The sequence below is a fragment of the Eucyclogobius newberryi genome, unplaced genomic scaffold (genome assembly GCF_026437365.1).
Source record: "Eucyclogobius newberryi isolate DKJ021-1_F unplaced genomic scaffold, fEucNew1.0.hap1 SCAF_7, whole genome shotgun sequence".
Lineage (NCBI taxonomy): Eukaryota > Metazoa > Chordata > Actinopteri > Gobiiformes > Gobiidae > Eucyclogobius > Eucyclogobius newberryi.
Window position 1 is genome coordinate 24,949,555 of NW_027316389.1, and position 27,672 is coordinate 24,977,226.

Genomic DNA, 27,672 nt, shown 5'->3' on the forward strand with positions numbered 1-27,672 from the left:
AAATCAGAAAATCGATTATTTCAACCCAGCTCTAATCAGCCACTTCAGTTATGTTCTGGTGGTACATCCCGTGTAGGGGCTTATCCTCCCAAGATGGTCCCTCCAGCACCTCATTATCCTCTATTCCCCAGTGTCTGAGACATTCACTGAGCACGTCATCTGTAGGAGCCTTGTCCTTGATGTACTTATGGATCTTGGACGTTTTGTCCTGGATAGTGGCTCTCACGCTCACTAGTCCCCGGCCTCCTTCCTTACGGCTAGTGTACTGTCTCACGGTGCTGGATTTGGGATGGAACCCTCCATGCATATGTATATAGATATATAGATATAGTTTACAGTCTGGATCTAAGATTGTTTACCATTATTTCTGTTGCCATATAGAAACAACACTTGCCCCGGGCGAGCAGCGGCGTTACCACCACCAGAGTGTGACCGGGGTTTGAGAGAATATCGCCCTGGACCTGTGAATCACTTACATATAAATCATGAGCCACTCTAAGGGAAACTAGTAAGGCACAATTTGCAGCACTTTTAACAAGAAGCTAAGAGACTATTACATATTTGTATGTATAAATGTTATGGTATGTTATGATTGTGTATTTATTTAGAAAAAACTGGAACAATGCATTTGAATAGATTCAAACAAATTAAATATGTGAGATTATATTGGGCTATTTCATTTCCATCTGCAGATCCCATGGCATGTGGAGGTTACAGAAAGTAAAATGCAAACTAGCAGTGTTGATTTTGGTGTGCCCATTTGGCTATTCAAGTTTGACCAACCTTTTAACCATAAAACTAGTGTCCCATCCTGAATTTGCAAATAATAACTCTGCTGCATCGTTCAACCCATCTCGTCTGGTGTGTGACGTGCGAGTTTATTAGCCTCGTTACGATGTAAAGCGCTTGGAAAAACTCCCGTAGTTATTGACGATGTGTCTGGTGGAGTTAGAAAACCGCAAAGCTGATGGTGGTGGGTTCAATATTTGCCTTTAAAGGTGAGCGGGCTCATTTTGCGCATCTTTATTTGAAACCCGTAAATCAGGACGGGCGAGCGGGACATGTCCATCTCACGCAGGACCGCCCCGTCACCATGACAACAGCCGTGGCCTGCGCTGGAGGAGGCGCGAGAGAGGAGAGGAGAGGAGGAGTGCGAGACAGGTGTTGCTGTGGTTTGCGCATCATCGCCACTGGTCGCGTTTGGCAGGATGGGAGCCGCGGAAACACCCACGCAAGCTCTCCACGGATCCCCATGCTTTCCGAGGTTTGCGGTGACGGACTACGGGATTTAATTTGCGACCGGGAGGCAGCAAGTCGACGTCGCAATGGTGCACCACTCCGGCTCCATCCAGTCCTTCAAGCAGCAGAAAGGTCGGTATAGGACAGGACGCGGTGCAAAGTGGTCCAAGTATCGCCGTGACTTGTGCGTGTTCTTGGTGACTTGTTTGGCATGAATGCGCTGTGGTCTGAGGCTTCGGAGCGCGCGTGCCGTGGACAAAGTGTCACGCACTAGTTGGAGTTGCGAGCCTATTCTACATTCTTTACGACAATTACAGTTTCAACGCTTTTTTTGTTTTTGTTTTAAAGAACAAAACTCATTATCCTATACTTTAGCACAAGTTAAAATGACCAGAACAGCAGCACATTTTGCGTAAACCTGCCGTCACAAAGGTAAGCATAATTCCAAGTACCGGTATTTATTTGTATAATTTTAAACAAAGGACATTATTATTAGTCATAAAGATTTGAGAATTAAAAAATATATATATACATACAAACAAAACACGACTTTCTTAAATAGCATATTCCCCTAATCTTCATACAAGAGTCTAGACAACTTGCAATTTACAGTGCCTTTTAAGCCTACCATTTTGCAAATCGAATCTGTGTTGTTCATTGCAGTAACATGAATCCCTGAAGCCAAGAGAAAATACACTGCAATAAACATCAAGTCCACCACATGTCCTGCCATTATTGTGTTGCACAAGTAAAATGAATGGTATAATGTATAAGCTATAAGGCTTCTGTTGCTGTTCTAAACCTAATTACACCGGACTACTGCCCACTATTGATTGAAGTCCCACTGCGCAACATTAGTGCTTCTTTAACACTTTACATTATTTATGTGCCGACTCTATATTTAGCAGGGGGAAAGCGGTGGCTGAAAAGAATGATATGGTCTGTCCTCAAAGGGGTGAGGGGACGAGGCTTGGTCCGCAGTGGGCAAACTAACATCCTGTTTTACACGACTGCAAAGATTTCCCCTTTGAGTCAATGATCCGGGCAAAAAGTTCAGTATCTCCTAAACGTTCCCTGATCAGCCAGTGAATCGTTATTTTGCTCTTGGCTCATTACTGACCTCTTCTGAAATGTAATCGGGTTATGCATTATTCAAATCTTCTATGGTGGGAGTATTATTATTTACTGTGTTCTTCCACTTTGAATATTGGTGTCTGTCGCCGCAGTAAATCTTGAAATTCCTGTTCCTTTGTTATAAATTTGAAGTCATATTACCGTACTCACTCGACATTCCAAATTAATCTGAAATGATGAACTTTGTGAAGAAACATCAGATCGCTTCATCCCTCTGTGTCATCCTCTCAATAATCTCTGTATTAGGCTTTCTGTTTTTGTGTCCTGTATTGGAAAATTACCCAGATCCTTCATAGTTTCTAATTTGATTACTAAGCATTTAAAATTACAAACCAATTGCAATCCTGCCAACAGTATCTAACTTAGAGGAAACATTTTGATTCAATCAACTAATTACTTGGAAAGCGATCAACTCATTGCAGATTCTCAATATGGTTTTTGCCCCAATCAGTCAGTCTTTAACAGAACGAGACTGCTCCACATTAAATAAAGGACATCATGTTAAAGGTGCAATTTTTTATTGATTTCCATAAAGCTTTTGATATGGTGAACCATTCTGTCTTCATTTTTTGTCTTTTCATGTTTCTTTAACTACCACACAAATGCTAAAATCCAGTGTATCAGCTTGTAACAGACTGCAGAATATTCAGCAAGGGTTATTTGACAATTAAGACTGAATAAACCCGGGCAAAGTAACAATCCAATCATCTTCTCTGATCAGAGCTTTTTTCAAATACTTAGAAGTGCTCCTGGACTCTCATAAGCTACAGAGAGCACATTCAAAATCTGCCTCAAAAAGACGGTAAATAAAAATGAGGCCATACTTGTTCCTCTCCTACGGTCGTCTGCTCGTCCGGGCGTTGTAAATGTGGCCAGACTTTGTGGCCAGGCATTTGTTCAGGCCTTGTAAACTTCCTGGCACAGCCTCCACCACGGCACAGTGCTGTATTTATGTAATGCACTGACATTTGAAAAGTATATAAAGTGCTTCACTTTCAGATGAAAAGTAAATGTGTGTCCCTCGCACTGGCAGCTTTAATACCACTAGTGAACACACGCCTGAACACTAAAGCCTGTTCACAGGAGCTGCTCTCAGTGCTGCCTCTAGGAACTCCTTTAGACAAAGATGCCTTTCCTGTATCCACACCAGAACTGTCTCCTGTAAAAAGGACTCCAATGCCTATTTTAAAGACACAAAGTCTTCACCAGGCTATAGGTTACACTTGAAGACATCATACGAGTTTAAATGTAACAGGAATTTGCTGTGAACCAATTTTTCATTGAGACATGCTTGTTTTTTCAAAATAAATGACATAAAATGATCCTAACTGAATAACTTGAGATTAATAAACCACAATGGGAATGAACTCTTCTGTATATTTGCATGTCCTCTCTATGATGGACTTTTCTGTTGATGTTTTTTTCATTGACATGTCTGTGTTAGTAAATTGGTCACTGAAGGTCATTTTTCTAACTAATTAACATGCTACTGTGCCGCATTATCACATCCCTAAAGCATATAACAAGCCACAACCCAGTCTGCGTGGGCTCAATACAAATGGCCTCTTTACCAGCTAATGGATATTATACAAGGATTATGAGATCAAAATGTCACACTGTAAGGGCGTATTTGATATAATGTAATTCTGTGGACAATTATGTGCAGAGAAAAGTCCAAATGGGCAAGTAAGGTTGTGACTCTTTGGAGATTTGACAACGTAGAAAACATTGCAGTATTCTACCAGTGATGGAAACAATCCAAATGTAAATGTATATTTGATATGATAAACAAATGCCACCTTTACTCAATCCTACAATATATCAGAATTTACAGGCAATAAAACGTCAACTCTATCCAATAAAGATTTAATCTCGGCACACAGCATGACTCCTTTAGGGCCCATCTGCTTTCTAATATACTATATCCATATTTATTACTAGCCAAATTAGGTTTAATGTTAGCCCTTGACACTCTTCCTATAAGTTATTTGTTCTTTTCTTCTATATCTACCTCTGTATCTACCTGCGTTGCATCAATGGAATTTCCCCATGTTGGACAATAAAGGATTATCTTATCTTATCTTATCTTATCTGGATGGTTGCATTAGAACGAGTCACTTACTAATCTTCAATGATACAGTTAATGATGGACTGTATTCATTTTTTGTCGAGGGTCTTTTTAAGCACCGCCTGCCTGGAACAAACACACTTCAAAGTAAAGTGTGTTTTACCCAGGCTGTTTTGTGTGTGTTGTGTGTGTGTGAACCTCTTGTTGCACGGTCCTGAGCTGCCACCTGTCCGTGTTATGCAAGCTTACAGATGGTTTTATAGATACTCAAATCATTTTCATTTACAGACAGATTCCTTGGAGCGTTGCATCAATCGTGATTATTTGAATAGATTTATTGCAGTATTAGCTCTATCTGAAATTACATCTGAGTGTTCCATTTTGTGTGGAATTAACAAGCTTGAGCAGGGCTGCAATTAGGAAATTTAGACCTCTCAAACATTTTATGAAACGCTTAAGAATCTTGTCCAGTTTAGCAGTTCATATTTCAGTCTGCTCAAATCATAATTTAAAATCTGCACTGTGAACAGGATCCTGATTTAAATATCCTATCACAACAGATATATGTGTTCAAAAAAATCCCAATTAGATTTATTTTCAAAAATGATTCAGCCCTTTCTTGGAGGTTAAAAAGTGCTAAGGATTTGAGCATCTTGTAGCGTGATCTAGCAGCTTTAACACTTTTGCAGTCTTTAAATAGTAGGTGCCGGTTTCGTTGCTAGGTTATGAGAAACATGCTGGGAGAAGTTCTGCCTGAGACCAAAATTAATCCACGGTTTGATTGCGGCTGCACACAGATTATAGTGATTTGGTGGCATTATAGAAACTGTTAACATAATGTGTAGAAAGCGGCGGAATACGTACAGATGCGGCTTTGAAGTAAAGCCTGTGACGTAGAAGAAATTACAAACGATCCAGGACAGAAGGTGATAACGACAGAGGGAAATGGGGATTGAGATGCTTGAAATGATTAGATGTTGTTATCGACAGACAGCGCCATGGATTATGTAATAGTTTTCTGCAATGAGGGAAATGGTGGCATCTGCTCAAAGGTGTTTTCACGGTCAGTCAGCTGCATGTGACAAAATCAACATCCCGTCCGCCAGTCCAGTCCAGTTCTGTCTATTTTTTTGGCATTTGACAGTAAGCGCTTCAGTAATATTGAGTTATATTTGCTTATGAGAATATTATAGGCAAGTATAATCACACAGGCTAAGGTCACCTGATGCTGATGATACAAGTGTAATTAGTAGCTTCACATTTTAATTAGAATCATTTACTCCCGTGTCAAAGGTTTCTGGAGCAAAGTCAATCCTCATTAATTACAGTGGCCTTAATGTCAATACAGACGCATCATGTTTTTTTACGGGGGACGAGGCTGAGCAGCACACGAGACAGGAGATAATAGGAAAAGTAGGAGATAATAGGAAAAGTAGGAGATAATAGGAAAAGTAAGCTTCAGCGTAAGGCTGCTAGGTTAATCGATCAAACTGAAATTGCTTTTTGAACAATCAGAGTTAAATTAGAACGGATGCAGCTATTTTGGTGTTATAATTTATGGTCATATCACCTTGGGAACGTCTGATCTCTTTTGATGTTAGAAGCTAAGCAGAGTAAGGCCTGGTTAGTAGGAAAACTGAATCATTAATTAGAGTATCCCTATAGCGGCAGTCAGACCATGTTATGACAATCCAAAATAAATGTGTTAAAACATGTCTTTAAACATATTAGTTGAGGTTTAATTATCAGACAAATGTGAAATGTTGTGAAATGTCACAACAAAAGTGCAGATATTTAGGCCCGAGCCCCAGCAGGGCGGAGGGCCTATTGCTCCCGCAACGCTGCCTTCGGCAGCGTTGCAACTGTCTGACCAAACATGCGGGCGCAGCCCGCATGTTTGGTACCCCGTCGCCCCTGGCAAGTACAGTGAACTAGCCCATGCCGAAGGCATGGATCATGCATACTTACTCCTGCTATGACAGAAATAGTGACAAAAGTCAAAATACATTGCGCCTATGGGAGACGCCCCGAGGTCAACTTTGGCGTAAAGCTACGAAATTCGGGACACGCATTCCTCTCGTGAGGACAAAAAAAAAATATTATTGTGGCCACGCCCCCAGACTTACCCTATGGCCGCCATCTTCCTTTGAAAATGAAAACAAGCTGAGTTAGCCATTTTGTTTACGTCAAACTTTGACCAACTCCTCCTAGGGCGTTTTGCCCACCGACTTCAAAATTGGTGTACGTCCTCTAGACAAGTGGGGCATCTAAAGTTATCCAATTTTTTGAGATACCTTTTACGGTCTGTGTGCGGCGCAGCCGCAAAGTTGGACAACTTATTTTGGAATATTGCAGATCTAAAAATTGCTCCCATTTGATCAAAACGAGTCAGATTTGGACCAAATTTGAATCAGTTGTTAAACTATCCAGTTTGGACCAGTTTAGGATGACAAAATTGAAATGGCCGCGATAGCGCCCCCTACAGAGTGACCTTTGTATTAACATTGAAGGTCAAAAATTAGTTTTACCAAAATGTTCTAAACTTTACCCAAAATTCTATTTGGCCATCCCGATCAAAAAAGCCAATGAGACAAATGCCTTAATTTTTACGGCGTAGTCGTAGCGATGACAGAAACCTCCCATGTTATCCCTATGGGAAAACCGCAAAATCTCTCAAATTACCACATTTTTATGTTTTACACTTTAACAAACTCCTCCTAGTGCGTTTTGCCCACCAACTTCTAAATCGGTGTACGTCCTCTAAACAAGTGGGGCATCTAAAGTTATCCAAATTTTAAGGATAACTTTTACGGTTTCTGTGCGACGGAGCCGCAAACGTTTCCCAGAATTCTGAATATTTGGCCTTCAGAGTGGCCTATAAACAATAGAGTTTTTCCAAATGACATGATATTTTGAACAAAATTCTAATTTTCCATCCTGATCATAAAAGTATGAGAGCCAAAGTCATATTTTGTACGGCGTAACCGTAGCGATGACAGAAACATCCCATGTTATCCTTATGGGAAAATTGCAGAATCGCTCAAATCACCACATTTTTACGCTTCACACTTTAAGGAACTCCTCCTAGGGCGATTGTCCGATCAAGCTCATATTTGGGGAAAATCATCTACACAAATGGGGCATCAAAACTTATCCATTATTTGATTCTAAGTGCTACGGTCTTTGTGTGGCGGACCCGCAAATATATGTCACAAATGGGAAAACAGCGAAATCTCTAAAATGACCACATTTTTACGCTTCACACTTTAACGAACTCCTCCTAGGGCAATTGCCCGATCAAGCTCATATTTGGGGAGAATCATCTACACAAACGGGGCATCAAAAGTTAGTCATATTTTGATTTTAAGTGGTACGGTCTCTGTGCCGTGGAGCTGCAAACATACTGTCACAAATGGGAAAACGCCAAATCTTTGAAATGTTCACATTTACGCTTCACACTTTAACAAACTCCTCCGTGGGCAATAGCCCGATCAAGCTTTACTTTGGGAAATATCATCTACACAAGCGGGGCATCAAAAGTTATCCATATTTATATTCTAAGTGCTACGGTCTCTGTGCGGCGGAGAAGCAAATTTGACTGACACTTGTGTTCATTTGCACTGGATTGGCCATGTCCAATGTGTCGCCGTCTGTCAAGTTCTTTTTTAATTCAACACACAATAAGGGCCCCATCTTTATGAAGTCGAAAGCGCAGAGTCGGAAGGCCGGCGGCCCGCGAGGGCCGTTGGATGCCGCTTGCGGCTTTAATTCTTCTTCTTCTTCTCGGGACCAACCCCCCTATTTTTCACCCAGTGAACATTGACGAAAAGTCACAAAAATGTTCACACCTCTAAAAACCGTGCCTCTCTACATTCTGGCTATTTCCCTTTTCTAAAATAAAAAAAATTGGCGCGTCAGCGCCCCCAAATGTACCAAAAATGCATTGAGAGATGGGAAATGACCCAAAAAAAATCTGATCGTAGAATCATGAAATTTGGCGCCGAGGTAGATGGTGACAAGAGAAGTAAAAAATATTATTACGGCAACGCCGTCCGCCCAACCAAATGTCGGCCATATTGCTTCAAAAATGGCTAAACATGACTTCGGAGTTTTTCCAAACGTCGTACTTTTACGAACTCCTCCCAGGGCGTTGGCCCTAAAAAGCTGAAATTTGGTGAAAATGCTACTGAGGAATGGGACATCAAAAGTTATCCAAATTACATTGATACCTCTCACGGTCTCGGTGCGGCGAAGCCGCAAACTGTAGCTAGAATTTCAGAAATCTCCCATATTTAAAATTTCTGCCGTTTGCGCGGATAAAGTCCGAATTGCGTCAAATTAGAATCAGTTGTTAAACTCTTTGCCCTAAACCTACTTGAAGTGAAATAAATTCATTTGGCGCCACAGCGCCCCCTACAGATTTTATATGGAGGTTAAATGTTTAGTTTTGCGAAATTATATGAAATTTGACACACAACTCAATTTTAGCATCCCCATCAAAAAAGTCAATGAGACCCATGTCATAATTGTTATGGCGTTGCTGTAACGATGACCGAAACCTTTCATGTTATTCCAATGGGGAAATCGCCAGAACATGTTTACACTTTAGACTTTCACAAACTCCTCCCAGGGCGTCAGCCCTATTAACCTGAAATTTGGTGAGACTCATCTTCAGGACCATCAAAAGTTATCCACATTTTCATTCAAAGAGTCACGGTGTCTGTGCGGCAAAGCTGCACATTTTGCCAAGAATTCAAAATAAAATAGCTTTTTGATGGTAAAACAAAGGGGAGAAGATGTGACAGCGTCACAGATTCAGCAGTAGGCGTAATAAAAGGACAATTGGGGCGCGTTAGCGCCCCCTCCTCTTGCGGCGTGGCGGCGGTGTGGCGGCGGCGTGGCGAGGGCCGATCATTGCCGCTTGCGGCTATATTTAGGCCTGAGCCCCAGCAGGGGGAGGGCCTATTGCTCCCGTCTGACCAAACATGCGGGCGCAGCCCGCATGTTTGGTACCCCGTCGCCCCTGGCAAGTACAGTGAACTAGCCCATGCCGAAGGCATGGATCATGCATACTTACTCCTGCTATGACAGAAATAGTCAACAATTAGTGAATGGGCGTAGCCCATTCACTAATTGTTGACAACAGCAGCGCGAAGCGCTGCATTCCTCCAAAAACCCTCCTGGCATCGTCCCGTACGCGAGAATCCATGCCGCAGGCATGGGCCATGCTTGTATCTGCTCAAATCAATGGAAGTCTATGGGGAGTGGGCGGGGCATCCCGACGGAATAGGGAGTGACGAGCGCGTAAGCGCTCGTAATGATGATTCCACCCCATGGCGGCATCGGGAAGGCTTAGAGCTTTCAAACGATGTATCATTTGTTGTTATAGTAAAAACGGCTATATTGTTTTTGCTAAAAATATTATTATTATTATTATTATTATTATTTTTCTTGTTCTTCTTCAGCGCTTTGATCTCTAATTTGACCCCCTGAACATGCTCAAAAACTCACCAAACTTTGCCCAAAATTCAGAATCGGCGAAAAATTTTATTTTTTCTGGGCCATTTTTTTTTTCGTTAAAAAATGGCGCGACAGCGCCACCGACAAAAGTCAAAATACATTGCGCCTATGGGAGACGCCCCGAGGTCAACTTTGGCGTAAAGCTACGAAATTCGGGACACGCATTCCTCTCGTGAGGACAAAAAAAAAATATTATTGTGGCCACGCCCCCAGACTTACCCTATGGCCGCCATCTTCCTTTGAAAATGAAAACAAGCTGAGTTAGCCATTTTGTTTACGTCAAACTTTGACCAACTCCTCCTAGGGCGTTTTGCCCACCGACTTCAAAATTGGTGTACGTCCTCTAGACAAGTGGGGCATCTAAAGTTATCCAATTTTTTGAGATACCTTTTACGGTCTGTGTGCGGCGCAGCCGCAAAGTTGGACAACTTATTTTGGAATATTGCAGATCTAAAAATTGCTCCCATTTGATCAAAACGAGTCAGATTTGGACCAAATTTGAATCAGTTGTTAAACTATCCAGTTTGGACCAGTTTAGGATGACAAAATTGAAATGGCCGCGATAGCGCCCCCTACAGAGTGACCTTTGTATTAACATTGAAGGTCAAAAATTAGTTTTACCAAAATGTTCTAAACTTTACCCAAAATTCTATTTGGCCATCCCGATCAAAAAAGCCAATGAGACAAATGCCTTAATTTTTACGGCGTAGTCGTAGCGATGACAGAAACCTCCCATGTTATCCCTATGGGAAAACCGCAAAATCTCTCAAATTACCACATTTTTATGTTTTACACTTTAACAAACTCCTCCTAGTGCGTTTTGCCCACCAACTTCTAAATCGGTGTACGTCCTCTAAACAAGTGGGGCATCTAAAGTTATCCAAATTTTAAGGATAACTTTTACGGTTTCTGTGCGACGGAGCCGCAAACGTTTCCCAGAATTCTGAATATTTGGCCTTCAGAGTGGCCTATAAACAATAGAGTTTTTCCAAATGACATGATATTTTGAACAAAATTCTAATTTTCCATCCTGATCATAAAAGTATGAGAGCCAAAGTCATATTTTGTACGGCGTAACCGTAGCGATGACAGAAACATCCCATGTTATCCTTATGGGAAAATTGCAGAATCGCTCAAATCACCACATTTTTACGCTTCACACTTTAAGGAACTCCTCCTAGGGCGATTGTCCGATCAAGCTCATATTTGGGGAAAATCATCTACACAAATGGGGCATCAAAACTTATCCATTATTTGATTCTAAGTGCTACGGTCTTTGTGTGGCGGACCCGCAAATATATGTCACAAATGGGAAAACAGCGAAATCTCTAAAATGACCACATTTTTACGCTTCACACTTTAACGAACTCCTCCTAGGGCAATTGCCCGATCAAGCTCATATTTGGGGAGAATCATCTACACAAACGGGGCATCAAAAGTTAGTCATATTTTGATTTTAAGTGGTACGGTCTCTGTGCCGTGGAGCTGCAAACATACTGTCACAAATGGGAAAACGCCAAATCTTTGAAATGTTCACATTTACGCTTCACACTTTAACAAACTCCTCCGTGGGCAATAGCCCGATCAAGCTTTACTTTGGGAAATATCATCTACACAAGCGGGGCATCAAAAGTTATCCATATTTATATTCTAAGTGCTACGGTCTCTGTGCGGCGGAGAAGCAAATTTGACTGACACTTGTGTTCATTTGCACTGGATTGGCCATGTCCAATGTGTCGCCGTCTGTCAAGTTCTTTTTTAATTCAACACACAATAAGGGCCCCATCTTTATGAAGTCGAAAGCGCAGAGTCGGAAGGCCGGCGGCCCGCGAGGGCCGTTGGATGCCGCTTGCGGCTTTAATTCTTCTTCTTCTTCTCGGGACCAACCCCCCTATTTTTCACCCAGTGAACATTGACGAAAAGTCACAAAAATGTTCACACCTCTAAAAACCGTGCCTCTCTACATTCTGGCTATTTCCCTTTTCTAAAATAAAAAAAATTGGCGCGTCAGCGCCCCCAAATGTACCAAAAATGCATTGAGAGATGGGAAATGACCCAAAAAAAATCTGATCGTAGAATCATGAAATTTGGCGCCGAGGTAGATGGTGACAAGAGAAGTAAAAAATATTATTACGGCAACGCCGTCCGCCCAACCAAATGTCGGCCATATTGCTTCAAAAATGGCTAAACATGACTTCGGAGTTTTTCCAAACGTCGTACTTTTACGAACTCCTCCCAGGGCGTTGGCCCTAAAAAGCTGAAATTTGGTGAAAATGCTACTGAGGAATGGGACATCAAAAGTTATCCAAATTACATTGATACCTCTCACGGTCTCGGTGCGGCGAAGCCGCAAACTGTAGCTAGAATTTCAGAAATCTCCCATATTTAAAATTTCTGCCGTTTGCGCGGATAAAGTCCGAATTGCGTCAAATTAGAATCAGTTGTTAAACTCTTTGCCCTAAACCTACTTGAAGTGAAATAAATTCATTTGGCGCCACAGCGCCCCCTACAGATTTTATATGGAGGTTAAATGTTTAGTTTTGCGAAATTATATGAAATTTGACACACAACTCAATTTTAGCATCCCCATCAAAAAAGTCAATGAGACCCATGTCATAATTGTTATGGCGTTGCTGTAACGATGACCGAAACCTTTCATGTTATTCCAATGGGGAAATCGCCAGAACATGTTTACACTTTAGACTTTCACAAACTCCTCCCAGGGCGTCAGCCCTATTAACCTGAAATTTGGTGAGACTCATCTTCAGGACCATCAAAAGTTATCCACATTTTCATTCAAAGAGTCACGGTGTCTGTGCGGCAAAGCTGCACATTTTGCCAAGAATTCAAAATAAAATAGCTTTTTGATGGTAAAACAAAGGGGAGAAGATGTGACAGCGTCACAGATTCAGCAGTAGGCGTAATAAAAGGACAATTGGGGCGCGTTAGCGCCCCCTCCTCTTGCGGCGTGGCGGCGGTGTGGCGGCGGCGTGGCGAGGGCCGATCATTGCCGCTTGCGGCTATATTTAGGCCCGAGCCCCAGCAGGGGGAGGGCCTATTGCTCCCGCAACGCTGCCGAAGGCAGCGTTGCAACTGTCTGACCAAACATGCGGGCGCAGCCCGCATGTTTGGTACCCCGTCGCCCCTGGCAAGTACAGTGAACTAGCCCATGCCGAAGGCATGGATCATGCATACTTACTCCTGCTATGACAGAAATAGTCAACAATTAGTGAATGGGCGTAGCCCATTCACTAATTGTTGACAACAGCAGCGCGAAGCGCTGCATTCCTCCAAAAACCCTCCTGGCATCGTCCCGTACGCGAGAATCCATGCCGCAGGCATGGGCCATGCTTGTATCTGCTCAAATCAATGGAAGTCTATGGGGAGTGGGCGGGGCATCCCGACGGAATAGGGAGTGACGAGCGCGTAAGCGCTCGTAATGATGATTCCACCCCATGGCGGCATCGGGAAGGCTTAGAGCTTTCAAACGATGTATCATTTGTTGTTATAGTAAAAACGGCTATATTGTTTTTGCTAAAAATATTATTATTATTATTATTATTATTATTATTTTTCTTGTTCTTCTTCAGCGCTTTGATCTCTAATTTGACCCCCTGAACATGCTCAAAAACTCACCAAACTTTGCCCAAAATTCAGAATCGGCGAAAAATTTTATTTTTTCTGGGCCATTTTTTTTTTCGTTAAAAAATGGCGCGACAGCGCCACCGACAAAAGTCAAAATACATTGCGCCTATGGGAGACGCCCCGAGGTCAACTTTGGCGTAAAGCTACGAAATTCGGGACACGCATTCCTCTCGTGAGGACAAAAAAAAAATATTATTGTGGCCACGCCCCCAGACTTACCCTATGGCCGCCATCTTCCTTTGAAAATGAAAACAAGCTGAGTTAGCCATTTTGTTTACGTCAAACTTTGACCAACTCCTCCTAGGGCGTTTTGCCCACCGACTTCAAAATTGGTGTACGTCCTCTAGACAAGTGGGGCATCTAAAGTTATCCAATTTTTTGAGATACCTTTTACGGTCTGTGTGCGGCGCAGCCGCAAAGTTGGACAACTTATTTTGGAATATTGCAGATCTAAAAATTGCTCCCATTTGATCAAAACGAGTCAGATTTGGACCAAATTTGAATCAGTTGTTAAACTATCCAGTTTGGACCAGTTTAGGATGACAAAATTGAAATGGCCGCGATAGCGCCCCCTACAGAGTGACCTTTAAATTAACATTGAAGGTCAAAAATTAGTTTTACCAAAATTGTCTAAACTTTACCCAAAATTCTATTTTGCCGTCCCGATCACAAAAGCCAATCACAAAAATGCCTAAATTTTTACGCCGTAGTCGTAGCGATGACAGAAACCTCCCATGTTATCCCTATGGGAAAACCACAAAATCTCTCAAATTACCACATTTTTATGTTTTACACTTTAACGAAGTCCTCCTAGTGCGTTTTGCCCACCAACCTCAAAATCGGTGTACGTCCTCTAGACAAGTGGTGTATCTAAAGTTATCCAAATTTTAAGGATAACTTTTACGGTCTTTGTGCGACGGAGCCGCAAACGTTTCCCAGAATTCTGACTATTTGGCCTTCAGAGTGGCCTATAAACAATAGAGTTTTTCCAAATGACATGATATTTTGAACGAAATTCTAATTTGCCATCCTGATCATAAAAGTATGAGAGCCAAAGTCATATTTTGTACGGCGTAACCGTAGCGTTGACAGAAACATCCCATGTTATCCTTATGGGAAAATCGTAGAATCGCTCAAGTCACCACATTTTTATGCTTCACACTTTAACAAACTCCTCCTAGGGCGATTGTCCGATCAAGTTCATATTTGGAGAATATCATCTACACAAGCGGGGCATCAAAACATACCCATATTTTGATTCTAAGTGCTACGGTCTCTGTGTGGCGGACCCGCAAATATATGTCAGAAATGGGAAAACAGCGAAATCTCTAAAATCACCACATTTTTACGCTTCACACTTTAACGAACTCCTCCTAGGCCGATTGCCCGATCAAGCTCATATTTGGGGAAAATCATCTACACAAACGGGGCATCAAAAGTTATCCATATTTTGATTTTAAGTGGTACGGTCTCTGTGCCGTGGAGCTGCAAATATACTGTCACAAATGGGAAAAACGCCAAATCCTTGAAATGTTCACATTTACGCTTCACACTTTAACAAACTCCTCCGTGGGCAATAGCTCGATCAAGCTTTACTTTGGGAAAAATCATCTACACAAGCGCGGCATCAAAAGTTATCCATATTTTTATTCCAAGTGCTACGGTCTCTGTGCGGCGGCGCAGCAAATTTGACTGACACTTGTGTTCATTTGCACTGGATTGGCCATGTCCAATGTGTCGCCGTCTGTCAAGTTCTTTTTTTATTCAACACACAATAAGGGCGCCATCTTTATCAAGTCAAAAGCGCAGAGTCGGAAGGCCGGCGGCCCGCGAGGGCCGTTGGATGCCGCTTGCGGCTTTAATTATTATTATTTTTCTTGTTCTTCATCGCTTTGAACTCTAATTTGACCCCCTGAACATGCTCAAAAACTCACCAAACTTTGCCCAAAATTCAGAATCGGCGAAAAATTTAGTTTTTTCTGGGCCATTTTTTTTTCCTAAAAAAATGGCGCGACAGCACCACCGACAAAAGTCAAAATACATTGCGCCTATGGGAGACGCCCCGAGGTCAACTTTGTCGTAAAGCTACGAAATTCGGAACACGCATTCCTCTTGTGAGGACAAAAAACAAATATTATTGTGGCCACGCCCCCAGACTTACCCTATGGCCGCCATCTTCCTTTGAAAATGAAAACACGCTGTGTTAGCCATTTTGTTCACGTCAAACTTTGACGAACTCCTCCTAGGGCGTTTTGCCCACCAACTTCAAAATTGGCGGAGGTCCTCTGAACAAGTGGGGCATCTAAAGTTATCCAATTTTTTCAGATACCTCTTACGGTCTGTGTGCGGCGCAGCCGCAAAGTTGGACAACTTATTTTGGGATATTGCAGATATAAAAATTGTTCCCATTTGATCAAAACAAGTCCGATTAGGACCAAATTTGAATCAGTTGTTCAACTTTCTAGTTTGGACCAGTTTATGATGACAAAATTGAAATGGGCGCGATAGCGCCCCCTACAGAGTGACCTTTAAATTAACATTGAAGGTCAAAAATTAGTTTTACCAAAATTTTCTAAACTTTACCCAAAATTCTATTTTGGCGTCCCGATCAAAAAAGCCAATCAGACAAATGCCTTAATTTTTACGGCGTAGTCGTAGCGATGACATAAACCTCCCATGTTATCCCTATGGGAAAACCGCTAAATCTCTCGAATATCCACATTTTTCTGTTTCACACTTTTAACGAACTCCTCCTAGTGCGTTTTGCCCACGAACCTCAAAATCGGTGTACGTCCTTTAGACAAGTGGGGCATCTAAAGTTATCCAAATTTTAAGGATAACTTTTACGGTCTCTGTGCGACGGAGCCGCAAACGTTTCCCAGAATTCTGACTATTTGGCCTTCAGAGTGGCCTATAAACAATAGAGTTTTTCCAAATGACATGACATTTTGAACAAAATTCTAATTTGCCATCCTGATCATAAAAGTATGAGAGCCAAAGTCATATTTTGTACGGCGTAACCGTAGCGATGACAGAAACATCCCATGTTATCCTTATGGGAAAATCGCAGAATCGCTCAAATCACCACATTTTTTATGCTTCACACTTTAACAAACTCCTCCTAGGGCGATTGTCCGATCAAGTTCATATTTGGAGAATATCATCTACACAAGCGGGGCATCAAAACGTATCCATATTTTGATTCTAAGTGCTACGGTCTCTGTGTGGCGGACCTGCAAATATATGTCAGAAATGGGAAAACAGCGAAATCTCTGAAATGTTCACATTTACGCTTCACACTTTAACAAACTCCTCTAAGGGCAATAGCTCGATCAAGCTCATATTTGGGGAAAATCATCTACACAAGCGGAGCATCAAAACTTATCCATATTTTTATTCCAAGTGTCACGGCCTCTGTGTGGCGGACCCGCACATTTGACTGACACTTGTGTTGATTTGCACTGGATTTGCCATGTCAATTGTGTCGCCGTCTGTCAAGTTATTTTTTAATTCAACACAATAAGGGCGCCATCTTTATCAAGTCGAAAGCGCAGAGTCGGAAGGCCGGCGGCCCGCGAGGGCCGTTGGATGCCGCTTGCGGCTTTAATTTTTCTTGTTCTTCTGCTTTTTGATCTCTAATTTGACCCCCTGAACATGCTCAAAAACTCACCAAACTTTGCCCAAAATTCAGAATCGGCGAAAAATTTTGTTTTTTCTGGGCCATTTTTTTTTTCGTTAAAAAATGGCGCGACAGCGCCACCGACAAAAGTCAAAATACATTGCGCCTATGGGAGACGCCCCGAGGTCAACTTTGGCGTAAAGCTACGAAATTCGGGACACGCATTCCTCTCGTGAGGACAAACAAAAAAAATCATTGTGGCCACGCCCCTAGACTTACCCTATGGCCGCCATCTTCCTTTGAAAATGAAAACACGCTGTGTTAGCCATTTTGTTCACGTCAAACTTTGACGAACTCCTCCTAGGGCGTTTTGCCCACCGACTTCAAAATCGGCGTACGTCCTCTGGACAAGTGGGGCATCTAAAGTTATCCAATTTTTTGAGATACCTTTTACGGTCTGTGTGCGGCGTAGCCGCAAAGTTGGACAACTTATTTTGGAATATTGCAGATCTAAAAATTGCTCCCATTTGATCAAAACGAGTCCGATTAGGACCAAATTTGAATCAGTTGTTAAACTTTCTAGTTTGGACCAGTTTATGATGACAAAATTGAAATGGGCGCGATAGCGCCCCCTACAGAGTGACCTTTAAATTAACATTGAAGGTCAAAAATTAGTTTTACCAAAATGTTCTAAACTTTACCCAAAATTCTATTTTGGCGTCCCGATCAAAAAATCCAATCAGACAAATGCCTTATTTTTTACGGCGTAGTCGTAGCGATGACAGAAACCTCCCATGTTATCCCTATGGGAAAACCGCAAAATCTCTCAAATTACCACATTTTTATGTTTTACACTTTAACGAAGTCCTCCTAGTGCGTTTTGCCCACGAACCTCAAAATCGGTGTACGTCCTCTAGACAAGTGGGGCATCTAAAGTTATCCAAATTTTAAGGATAACTTTTACGGTCTCTGTGCGACGGAGCCGCAAACGTTTCCCAGAATTCTGACTATTTGGCCTTCAGAGTGGCCTATAAACAATAGAGTTTTTCCAAATGACATGATATTTTGAACAAAATTCTAATTTGCCATCCTGATCATAAAAGTATGAGAGCCAAAGTCATATTTTGTACGGCGTAACCGTAGCGTTGACAGAAACATCCCATGTTATCCTTATGGGAAAATCGTAGAATCGCTCAAATCACCACATTTTTACGCTTCACACTTTAACAAACTCCTCCTAGGGCGATTGCCCGATCAAGTTCATATTTGGAGAATATCATCTACACAAGCGGGGCATCAAAACATACCCATATTTTGATTCTAAGTGCTACGGTCTCTGTGTGGCGGACCCGCAAATATATGTCAGAAATGGGAAAACAGCGAAATCTCTAAAATGACCACATTTTTACGCTTCACACTTTAACAAACTCCTCCGTGGGCAATAGCTCGATCAAGCTTTACTTTGGGAAATATCATCTACACAAGCGCGGCATCAAAAGTTATCCATATTTTTATTCCAAGTGCTACGGTCTCTGTGCGGCGGCGCAGCAAATTTGACTGACACTTGTGTTGATTTGCACTGGATTGGCCATGTCCAATGTGTCGCCGTCTGTCAAGTTCTTTTTTAATTCAACACACAATAAGGGCGCCATCTTTATCAAGTCGAAAGCGCAGAGTCGGAAGGCCGGCGGCTCGCGAGGGCCGTTGGATGCCGCTTGCGGCTTTAATTACCCTTGTTATACTTTAATCAGCTCTTTCTGTGACAATTTTCACAATAAATGATACGCTCAATATTCAAATTTTGCATATCTTCAACACAATATTCGCATTATGATCTAAATTTTGATGAATTGCCCACATTGCAGCCTCGTGTAATACAGCTGCGGCTACAATAGTAGTAGTTGTTTGACCTCTGCAAGCATAAAACATCCCGCTGGGTCTTCTGCTCGACCCTAGTTCTGACCTCTATAAACATGTTTTGAAATGCGTGATCCTTGTATTAGTTCAGCTTTTTGTCTCCTCTCAAGTTTTGATGCACAGTGAGAGGAATCTTGGTTCTCAAACATAAATTGCAAATCCAACCACCGTCACAAACTTCTGTTCATTTAAATTAAACTGTAACTTTAAAGCCTTACTTTTTGTCTTTGTGGAAAGATAATGCCTATTTGGCCTTTTTGTCAATGCTTTGGCAGCCTGTCAAGAGTCAAGAGCAGTGGGGGGCCGGCCGCAGTGCAGCTCCTGGGATCTCTTCTTCAGATCCTGAGCCAAGATTGAAGGTGTTGCTGGGATTTGCAACAGAACGACTTTGTTGCAGTTGCTCATATGTAATTGCGATGTGTCAAACTTAGATTAATACTTGTGGGTGTCTAAAGGAGATTGTAGGTTCCACTGTTTGCGACAAATACATTAGGTTGAATCTTTATAATATAAATATATATGAATGTACAGTCCATGGTTGCAGCTAAAAGGCCTTTGTCTGGCTCAGATAGATTGAACTCACAACCCCAGAATCTTTGACCAATTATTCTTTATCAATATCATGTGTTGGTTAGAATTCTATCTGAACCTTTATATGTGATTTAATAAACTCCTTCCTTTTTTATTTTCCACTTATTGAAGCCCACACTGACTGATGAGTACATAGCGTAGGTGGACTCTGGGAAATAGCCAGTTGACCAGTTAAAAGCAAACACAGACATTAATTCATAATCACCAATTTGCTTAGTCACAGTTACAGTCCACAGGGTTAAAGCTTTTATAGCTAATGTCTCTGGTCAATAAGCCCTAACTAAAAGTATGATACTGCATAACAAAGCAACACAAATCTAAAAATGCTTTCCATGAAATTGAGTATGGAAGATGTTGAAGGAAAATTACACTTTCTACCATCATTACCAACACTTAATATTATAAGCAAAACAACTAATAATAAAAAATAAAATAAAAGTGTACCAGCCCTTTATACTGTATGACATGTTAACGTCTAAACAAAAATAATCATAAAAGTGGCACTTCAAGTCAAGCCCATGTGAAGCATTTGTAAGCTCAATTCCCAAACATTCGGCTGACACTGGTGTCTGTGGGACTGGAATATGAAGCCCCTCTCAACAGCAGTGTGGAGTGTGTTTGTTCTCTGATAGTGCTCCAGGCAGAGGATGAAATGCATTTGAAATAGCTGAAAGAAAGTGAAGTGCCCCGGTCCTGTCTCTGTGCGATAATCTAGTATAAATGTGCTACTCAGTGATATATACTCGCTGATTTGTTCTCCCCCCTTTCCCTTGTGCGTACCCTTAGACAGTAAAATTAAAAAAATGATGTATGTTGTCGACCCAAAATGTACAGGGCCTTCATCGTTAAAAGCTGCAACTCTTAAAGTGCCATGAACCAAGTGTGGAGTAAATAATTAAAGTTCTGAATGATGCATTACACTGACCTCAATTCACTTTGCTTCACTTGCTCAACTAATAGAGAGCAGTGTAATGATACGGGATAATATTTATTCTATTTATATTATATTCTTCTCTTTTCTGTCTCCTGACAGCAGTTGAATGTATGAAAAACATATATCAGTGTTTTAGATTATGTTCCATCTGTCACAAATATAGGAAAGGAGCCACAGCATCTCCATTTGGTGCTCCTGATGTACTTTTGAACCAAATGTGCATGTTGGGAAGTTATCAGTCCTTATCTTACATGGGAGCAGTAATGCCACTTTTCACATTAAATATGAAATACAAACTATACTATATCAGGAATATCTATAATGCTGGCTAAACAATAATTAATTAGACCAAAAATGTTAGTAATGTAAATGTTAAACATCTTTCTTTTTATATCCACATACTAATGCTTCATTCTGGGATGTTGGTTATTTTCCTCTTGAATGTTTCAAGTTGCGACCATCATAGCGTTTAAACGTAGCTACGGTAATTCTAAACAATGGGCTAAAACAATTTAAATGTTATTGGTTGTTTTCATACTTCCAAATGGGGGGAAGAGATATATTTCCTGTTGATTTAATGTTGGAATAACCAAAATAACTCAATAAACTGCAAAAAAAAAATCTGCATTTGAGCAATATTAACTTTAGTTGCAACACAGGATATTGAATATTATTGGCTTATAGAAGTTTGTGATGTCATCTGAAACCAAGGGAAATGCATACATCTAACATGTTGAAAAATACATTGCTTGTTAACTTGTCTTAGATCCACTTTCTTACTTGTGAAGTCGGAGTCCTTTGAGAATCCCCAAGTTCACAAGTAGGAATTTTCAGTTTGAGCGGAAGTTGAAGGTGGGAAATGTCCCAGTTACCAGTTGGCTTGAACGCACAATGATTTTTTTTAAAGACGATGCATAATATATAGGACTTCTTTTGGTGCCAGTGTTTACCTGTATAGATATGAGCAATTATCAGATTGGGACCAAAGGAAAGGCTTGCGCCAAGTGCACCTGGTGTAGTACAAAAGCAAAGAGAAAGGAAACGCTAGCTCTTCTGCTATGATAGAAAATGTACTCTATAAAGCATGGGTGCTTTATTATAATTGTCTGTGTAGTTATGCAAAGTTAGTTCATCTTTATTTCACAGAAAAAATATTGCCAAGTCCTACAGGAGCAAACAAAACAAACTGTAATATAAATGCGACCGAGTACACATTGGAAAAGCAGAGACTCTTTTAATCTGTCATCGCCTTGACCCAGCTGGGGTTTAACACTGATCTGACCTCGCTGCAGTGAGTCCTGATCCATTTGTCTGGCTGCACCACAACACTTCAGATATGTTTCCTGTGCTTCAGCTCACGATCCTATCTTTGTCGCTGTTTTTTTTTGTTGACACCTTTTGTATTTGTTTTTCATCCGTGTCACTTAACCTCCTCGTCTCTTTGTGTCGTACAGCTCTGCGACAGTCTGTGCACGTGCTCACGAGTGTGCTCACGAGTGTGCACACAGGGCCCATGTAAACAGATGGGATTAACTTTCTCCTGATAAACCAATGTCAGCCAGAGCAAGATTAACTGTAGGATTTTACATTAGAGCACCCATGTCTAGTTACAGGCTCACACAATGCAGTGAATATACATTTAACTCAGGATACTTAGCAGACATGATGTAACTAGAAGGTAGATGACTATATTCTGAACATTTATTGGGGCAGTAGTTTTGTTGATGCTGATAATTTCCATTTGAGTAATTTAACACGGCACAGCCAGCCCAATTTGTTGTTCTATTTTAAAGCATAGTCATTTGGGAATGCAGTGCCTTGACACAACAGGCCTATTACCTCTCTTGGCTCAGACGCATCCCAAACAAGCTGGTGCTCACTGATGGCCGCTGAGTGTCAAACATACGCTCAGCAGACATTAATGCTCAAATAAATATTGTCCCAAACTGCATGGCTCAACTTAATTTATAAATAAAACATATGGATGGATCCGCGGTATATATTGTATATTGTGTTAACTAGTTTCAAGAGCACTGAATTGTGCCTAAACAATTTGGTTAGACTACAGATAAAGTGTTTTGTTCACCGAGGGACACTTTGAAATGCAAGTATAGTGGTGTTCTGATCTCACACTGGGGCATCACACCCTTGAGAAGCTGAAGGACTTTGAATGATTCAACTGTTGCTGAAGAAAATGTAGATGACAAGCGATAATAATGAAAGTTTATGCCACAGACATAATACGCCAAAAACTCGCTAATCCCAGTAAACCCTGTTATTAATGTGTAATAGTGTTAAAAACATAACCAAATTAAATAATTAGTTCTTTGTTGGTATCTACAGTAAAATGAGTCACTGAAGTTATTTATTCAACCCTTCACAGCACATATCTTTATCATACTACACCACACAAAAGTTCAAAACAAACATACACATGATAAATATTGAACCCCAAATTAATCACTTACATAACAATAAGTCCATTTAATAATTATCGTGAGAGGCCTACAAACTCCAGAAATTTTGTCTGTATGAGGCTGCATTTTAGATATGTAGTCTATATATATGCAATTACTGTCGCGATCACATGCAATGGTATTTATGTATTTATTTATTTATTTTTATCTTTATTATTTTTCCCCTCCATCCCTTGTTGGGTAATGGGAGGTTTTGTCTATGGGAGTTTTTGTTTATAGGAGATCTTCTACTGAGAGTGTTTTTCAAACTTCCTATAAGTGATCTGTTCTTTTCTTCTGTATCTACCTCTGTATCTACCTGCGTTGCATCAATGAAATTTCCCCATGTGGGACAATAAAGGAATATCTTATCATATCTTATCTTATCTTAGTCATAGTGATATGCCTCAGTGACATCAGTGTATGTGTATCTTGACAAACTGACAGGTCATCTATGCTTGGAGCTTGTTTTGCCTTTCATAAAACATGTCATGTGGAGTGAAGAAACAAAAAACAAAGGCGTATTAATCCAAGCGTGAACAAAACAAGTTTTCTAAAATGTCTCTGCAGTTATAATCGCTGCAATAAGCTTCACAACGGGACGTTTAGTATTGATTAGTTTAAACTGTGTGTGCGCTCGAAGACGGCACCAAGCAACAGCGTGTTTGCATCTGTCGAAATAGTGAACCTACTCCTACTACTGGGAAATAATGTTCTCCACCTGGAAGCAAATGGGCAGTTACATGGTGCTTTTGTGGGCTTTCTGTATCTCAAAAAAACATTATTACACAGTTTAATATTGTCTCCATAGTGGCCCACTGTTTGTTACCTAATATATTCAACTGATGAAATCAAATGTCTACAACAGTGGAAGAATGTGTATAGACAAAGACAGAGAGAGTGATTTTTTTGGAGATAACGTTGTAGAGAGGCTTGCCGTTATTGGGTGAAAAAGATTGATGTAGAGGATGAGGACATTATTACGATGGAGTCAACAAAGAGGATGAAGATATTTGTGTTGTATGCGAGCTGAATCAAACCTCATGCACGCCCCTTTATGGCTGTATAGTGAAGGAGGTCATAATTACACTTATGAGAGAAGACGACATAGAGCAAATAACAAATGGAAGCAGATGATTTGCTACCTCTGAACAAAAACATCCCAAGATGGAAAAGCAAAGTACCATTACTCAAACATCTGTCATGTTGTGTCTATAGGGCTGCACAGGGAGCACACCATACGATGAGTGGTTCCCCCTGGCCTGCACACACCTCTCTAACTAGCTCCATTCGCAGCCAAAAGCACAGGGAAACCCCATAGAGATCAATGTGCAGGGAAGAATGAGTTATTGCGTTGCGGCGTAGCCTCCGGGTTTGTGAGTTATCAATGCAGATTCACAAAGGTCGACTATAGAGGTGAATGCATAAGGTAAGTTTCAATTTTGAAGTGAAGGCCTTTGATTTCATGCATAACTATATGGTGGAGAGGTTGCTCATGTGAAGGTCAATGGTAACGCCTCCCCACTCAACACTGGACATCCATTACTGTTATTAACCCCTGGGTTTCTCTTAACAATTCACCTCTGATGTCCCGCTGATGCCCCAGTACTATCACTTACCGCGGGTTTAATGTGGGCTAACCTTGGAAATGACCTCCATGTGTTAGAAACAAGGAGAGAAAAGTGCAAATGAGTTACAAGTTGCCTTAAACAAGCTGCAGTTGTAGAGGAGGGAAAATGATGAAGTATTATTCTGGACTACGAGTCTGTAATAAAGTTTTGATGATGGAGATTGTTGCTTTGACGACATGCAAGGTAATCTATGATGAAAATTGTTATTTAAAAAGCAGCAAATAGTAATGTTCACTTTTGTTGTTAATCCAGTCTTTTCATATTTTACACCCACCAAGACATTTACACACTCGTATTAGCACATTTGGTGGATTTATGAATTGCAAAAATATAATTTGATCTTTATACTTAGATAATGCCAAAACCTATTGAGATTTTCGTATTGTCAGCATATCGCCCAACCTCAGTAATGTAACAAAATGTGTTGCTTGAGTTATTAACTGGGAGGCAACACTTTTCGGCTACGTTTGGGAGTTGCCCTTTTGTGCACTTGTTGTAGTGAGCTGCGTGATTGAATAAAAGGGGAGTGGTGGTGTTAATGTGTGAAGGACAAACAATCACCACCGGCCCATTCAGGAACGCATCGTTTACGGCCTGAAGTGATGCTCTCCTTTTGGAAACACACCAGAAAAATAAACCTACTCAAGACAGTTTTGAAAAAATTACAAATAGATGCCATTTGTTTGATTATCTTAGTTTTATTCACTAAGATTTATTGCTGTTTGATTTATCGCTTTGACACATTTTCTGAAACTGTCAGTAAATCTGGCAAAACTATAGCACACTTCGCAAAACTATTCACTTAATTGGCAATACACTTTAGAATGGTGTAAGAATCCAACTTTGTCAACAAAACTTAGAACATAATTGTAAAAATGACACTTTGTGGTTGAAATACAAACAAAATAATCATCTTTATAAATATTATCTCATAATCAAGACATGTCATCAGACGTGTGTTGTGAGGGAGTTTTCTGTTGTTGTTTCTGTTGGTTTGAGAGTGAGGTTTATTCTGCAGCTGTGTATAATATATAACCCAAATAATTTATGTAAGAAGTAGTATTGACTTTTAGCATCAAATATCAGAACTCTTTCAGACTTGCAAAATGGAGTCTGGATCAAAACTTGGTTCAGACTTTACCTGTTCACTAAACTACAGTCTTTACGTTGTGCTTTCTACTCTACTATAGTCAGACTATAAAGGTCTTCATATTGTGACTTCAGTGTGTTCAGTGTGTTCTGTGACAATGGACCTGGATCAAATTGTGCAGTTTTTGTTTGAACAGACTGTAGAACATGCAAAAAATGTGTCATTGTGTTTTAGGAACTGCAAATAGTGTTTTGTAGATTTGATTTGAGTGTTAATTTAGGGAGTGTTTAGAGAGAGTCCTTTTGTGCCTTTTATGCGGTAAATTGCCAACCCTTCTTTACGTTTGATGCCACTCTTTGGGCCCGCCCATGTTTTTTCCTTTTTAAATGAAATTAAAGAAAGAAAATGTAAATTATGAGCAGTAATTAATCCATGTGAATGATAAAAATTAACAATGGAACAAGGAAGATTTATAGAAAGTAAGCAAAACTATTGATATTGTTGATGGACACTGATGGGAAAAGGAATACATTTTTTTCTTTGCTAAGATGGACCACTTCTCAATATTATAGATTATGCCTTATAATATTTTCAAACTAGAAAATGGATTGTTTCATTTACATTGTTATACTTCACTATATGTATTAGATTTGTTTAGACCAATAGTATTAATTGTATTTGTTTTGTAAGATACTGCTTTTATTGTCATTTATCAGAACATCTTCCAAAGTGTTCCCTGTTCACTGTTATTTATTTTCCACTGCAGGGATGCACACTAGCATCAGCGAGATCCTCAAAGAGAAGAGCCTGAAGCGGTCCCGCCGGAGCCTGCCCTGTCTGGTGCAGAGCCAGACCCATCCCATCAACCTCAACCACTTCCTGTCCGTTCCCCTAAGCCCCGAGCCCAAACCCGAGGGAGACATCCTGAGCCAGAGCTTCAGCACATCCTGCAGCTTGCTCCCCCCACAGTCAGGTACCGCTGAGTGCAAGGAGACCCTCGACCATTTAAAAACATATACTAGCACTGTTTGCAGCCATTAGCCTCGGTGATTTATCAAGGGCAGCTCAAAGACGATTGCATTTATGATGACGTAGAAATACTTTATCGGGTCAACTCACCTCCAACTAACCATGCAATTGCTCTGATGTGGTGACGGCAAATATTCATAATAATATTTCTATTGTTGTGTAATTTATTTATGATTAGATAAGCTTTTATTCAGCGAAACCTTTTAGCTTTGTAGCGTATGCACAATATAGATAATTAAAAGTGCTTTGAAAGTGGCATTTTGGAGCATTTCCATGATTCAGTCCAAGAACTATCCAATTATGTTAGATTATAATTCTCTGAAATATAATGAAAATCTATAAATCCAAGCAATTATTTTTGTTTTGTTCCTATAGGAGTAAATTATTCATCCTCAGGCAATATGAAAGATATTAGAAAACATTTAATGACTGTTTTTAACTATGATTCCACATCGTTCTGTTTGGATGTTTTATTTTTCTGTAAAATTACTTATCATAAAACAACATTTCAACACATTGTTATAAAACATTTGTTATTGATACAACATCTATAAAGTCATTATTCATAGGGTTGTTAACTAATAAATCCACATGACCAAAGCATAATAAATATATTTCTCTGACCTGTGTCATAATTATTGGCCAATTAAACTGTCGAAAAGCACAGCCCAGTAAAGTGTCAATGAATTTTACATGAGAGTAGACCTGGCTATATACAAATAAAACATCCCTGCATCCAATATACAGTGGCCTGAATGTGTGGTCATAATGTGGATTCTTTAATACCCAAATGACAACT

At 40.5% G+C, this 27,672-nt stretch overlaps 1 protein-coding gene across 1 annotated transcript in view; it reads left to right on the top strand.

Annotated features, from left to right (window-relative positions):
- Window positions 1–1,107: 1,107 nt before the first annotated feature.
- Window positions 1,108–27,672, top strand: part of ano3 (anoctamin 3) — a 46,226-nt gene continuing 19,661 nt past the window's right edge. The window contains exons 1-2 of the mRNA XM_072434581.1: window positions 1,108–1,371; window positions 26,611–26,817. Coding sequence (XP_072290682.1) covers window positions 1,326–1,371; window positions 26,611–26,817 — 253 coding nt within the window. The 5' untranslated portion in view covers window positions 1,108–1,325. The remainder of the gene's footprint in view (window positions 1,372–26,610; window positions 26,818–27,672) is intronic.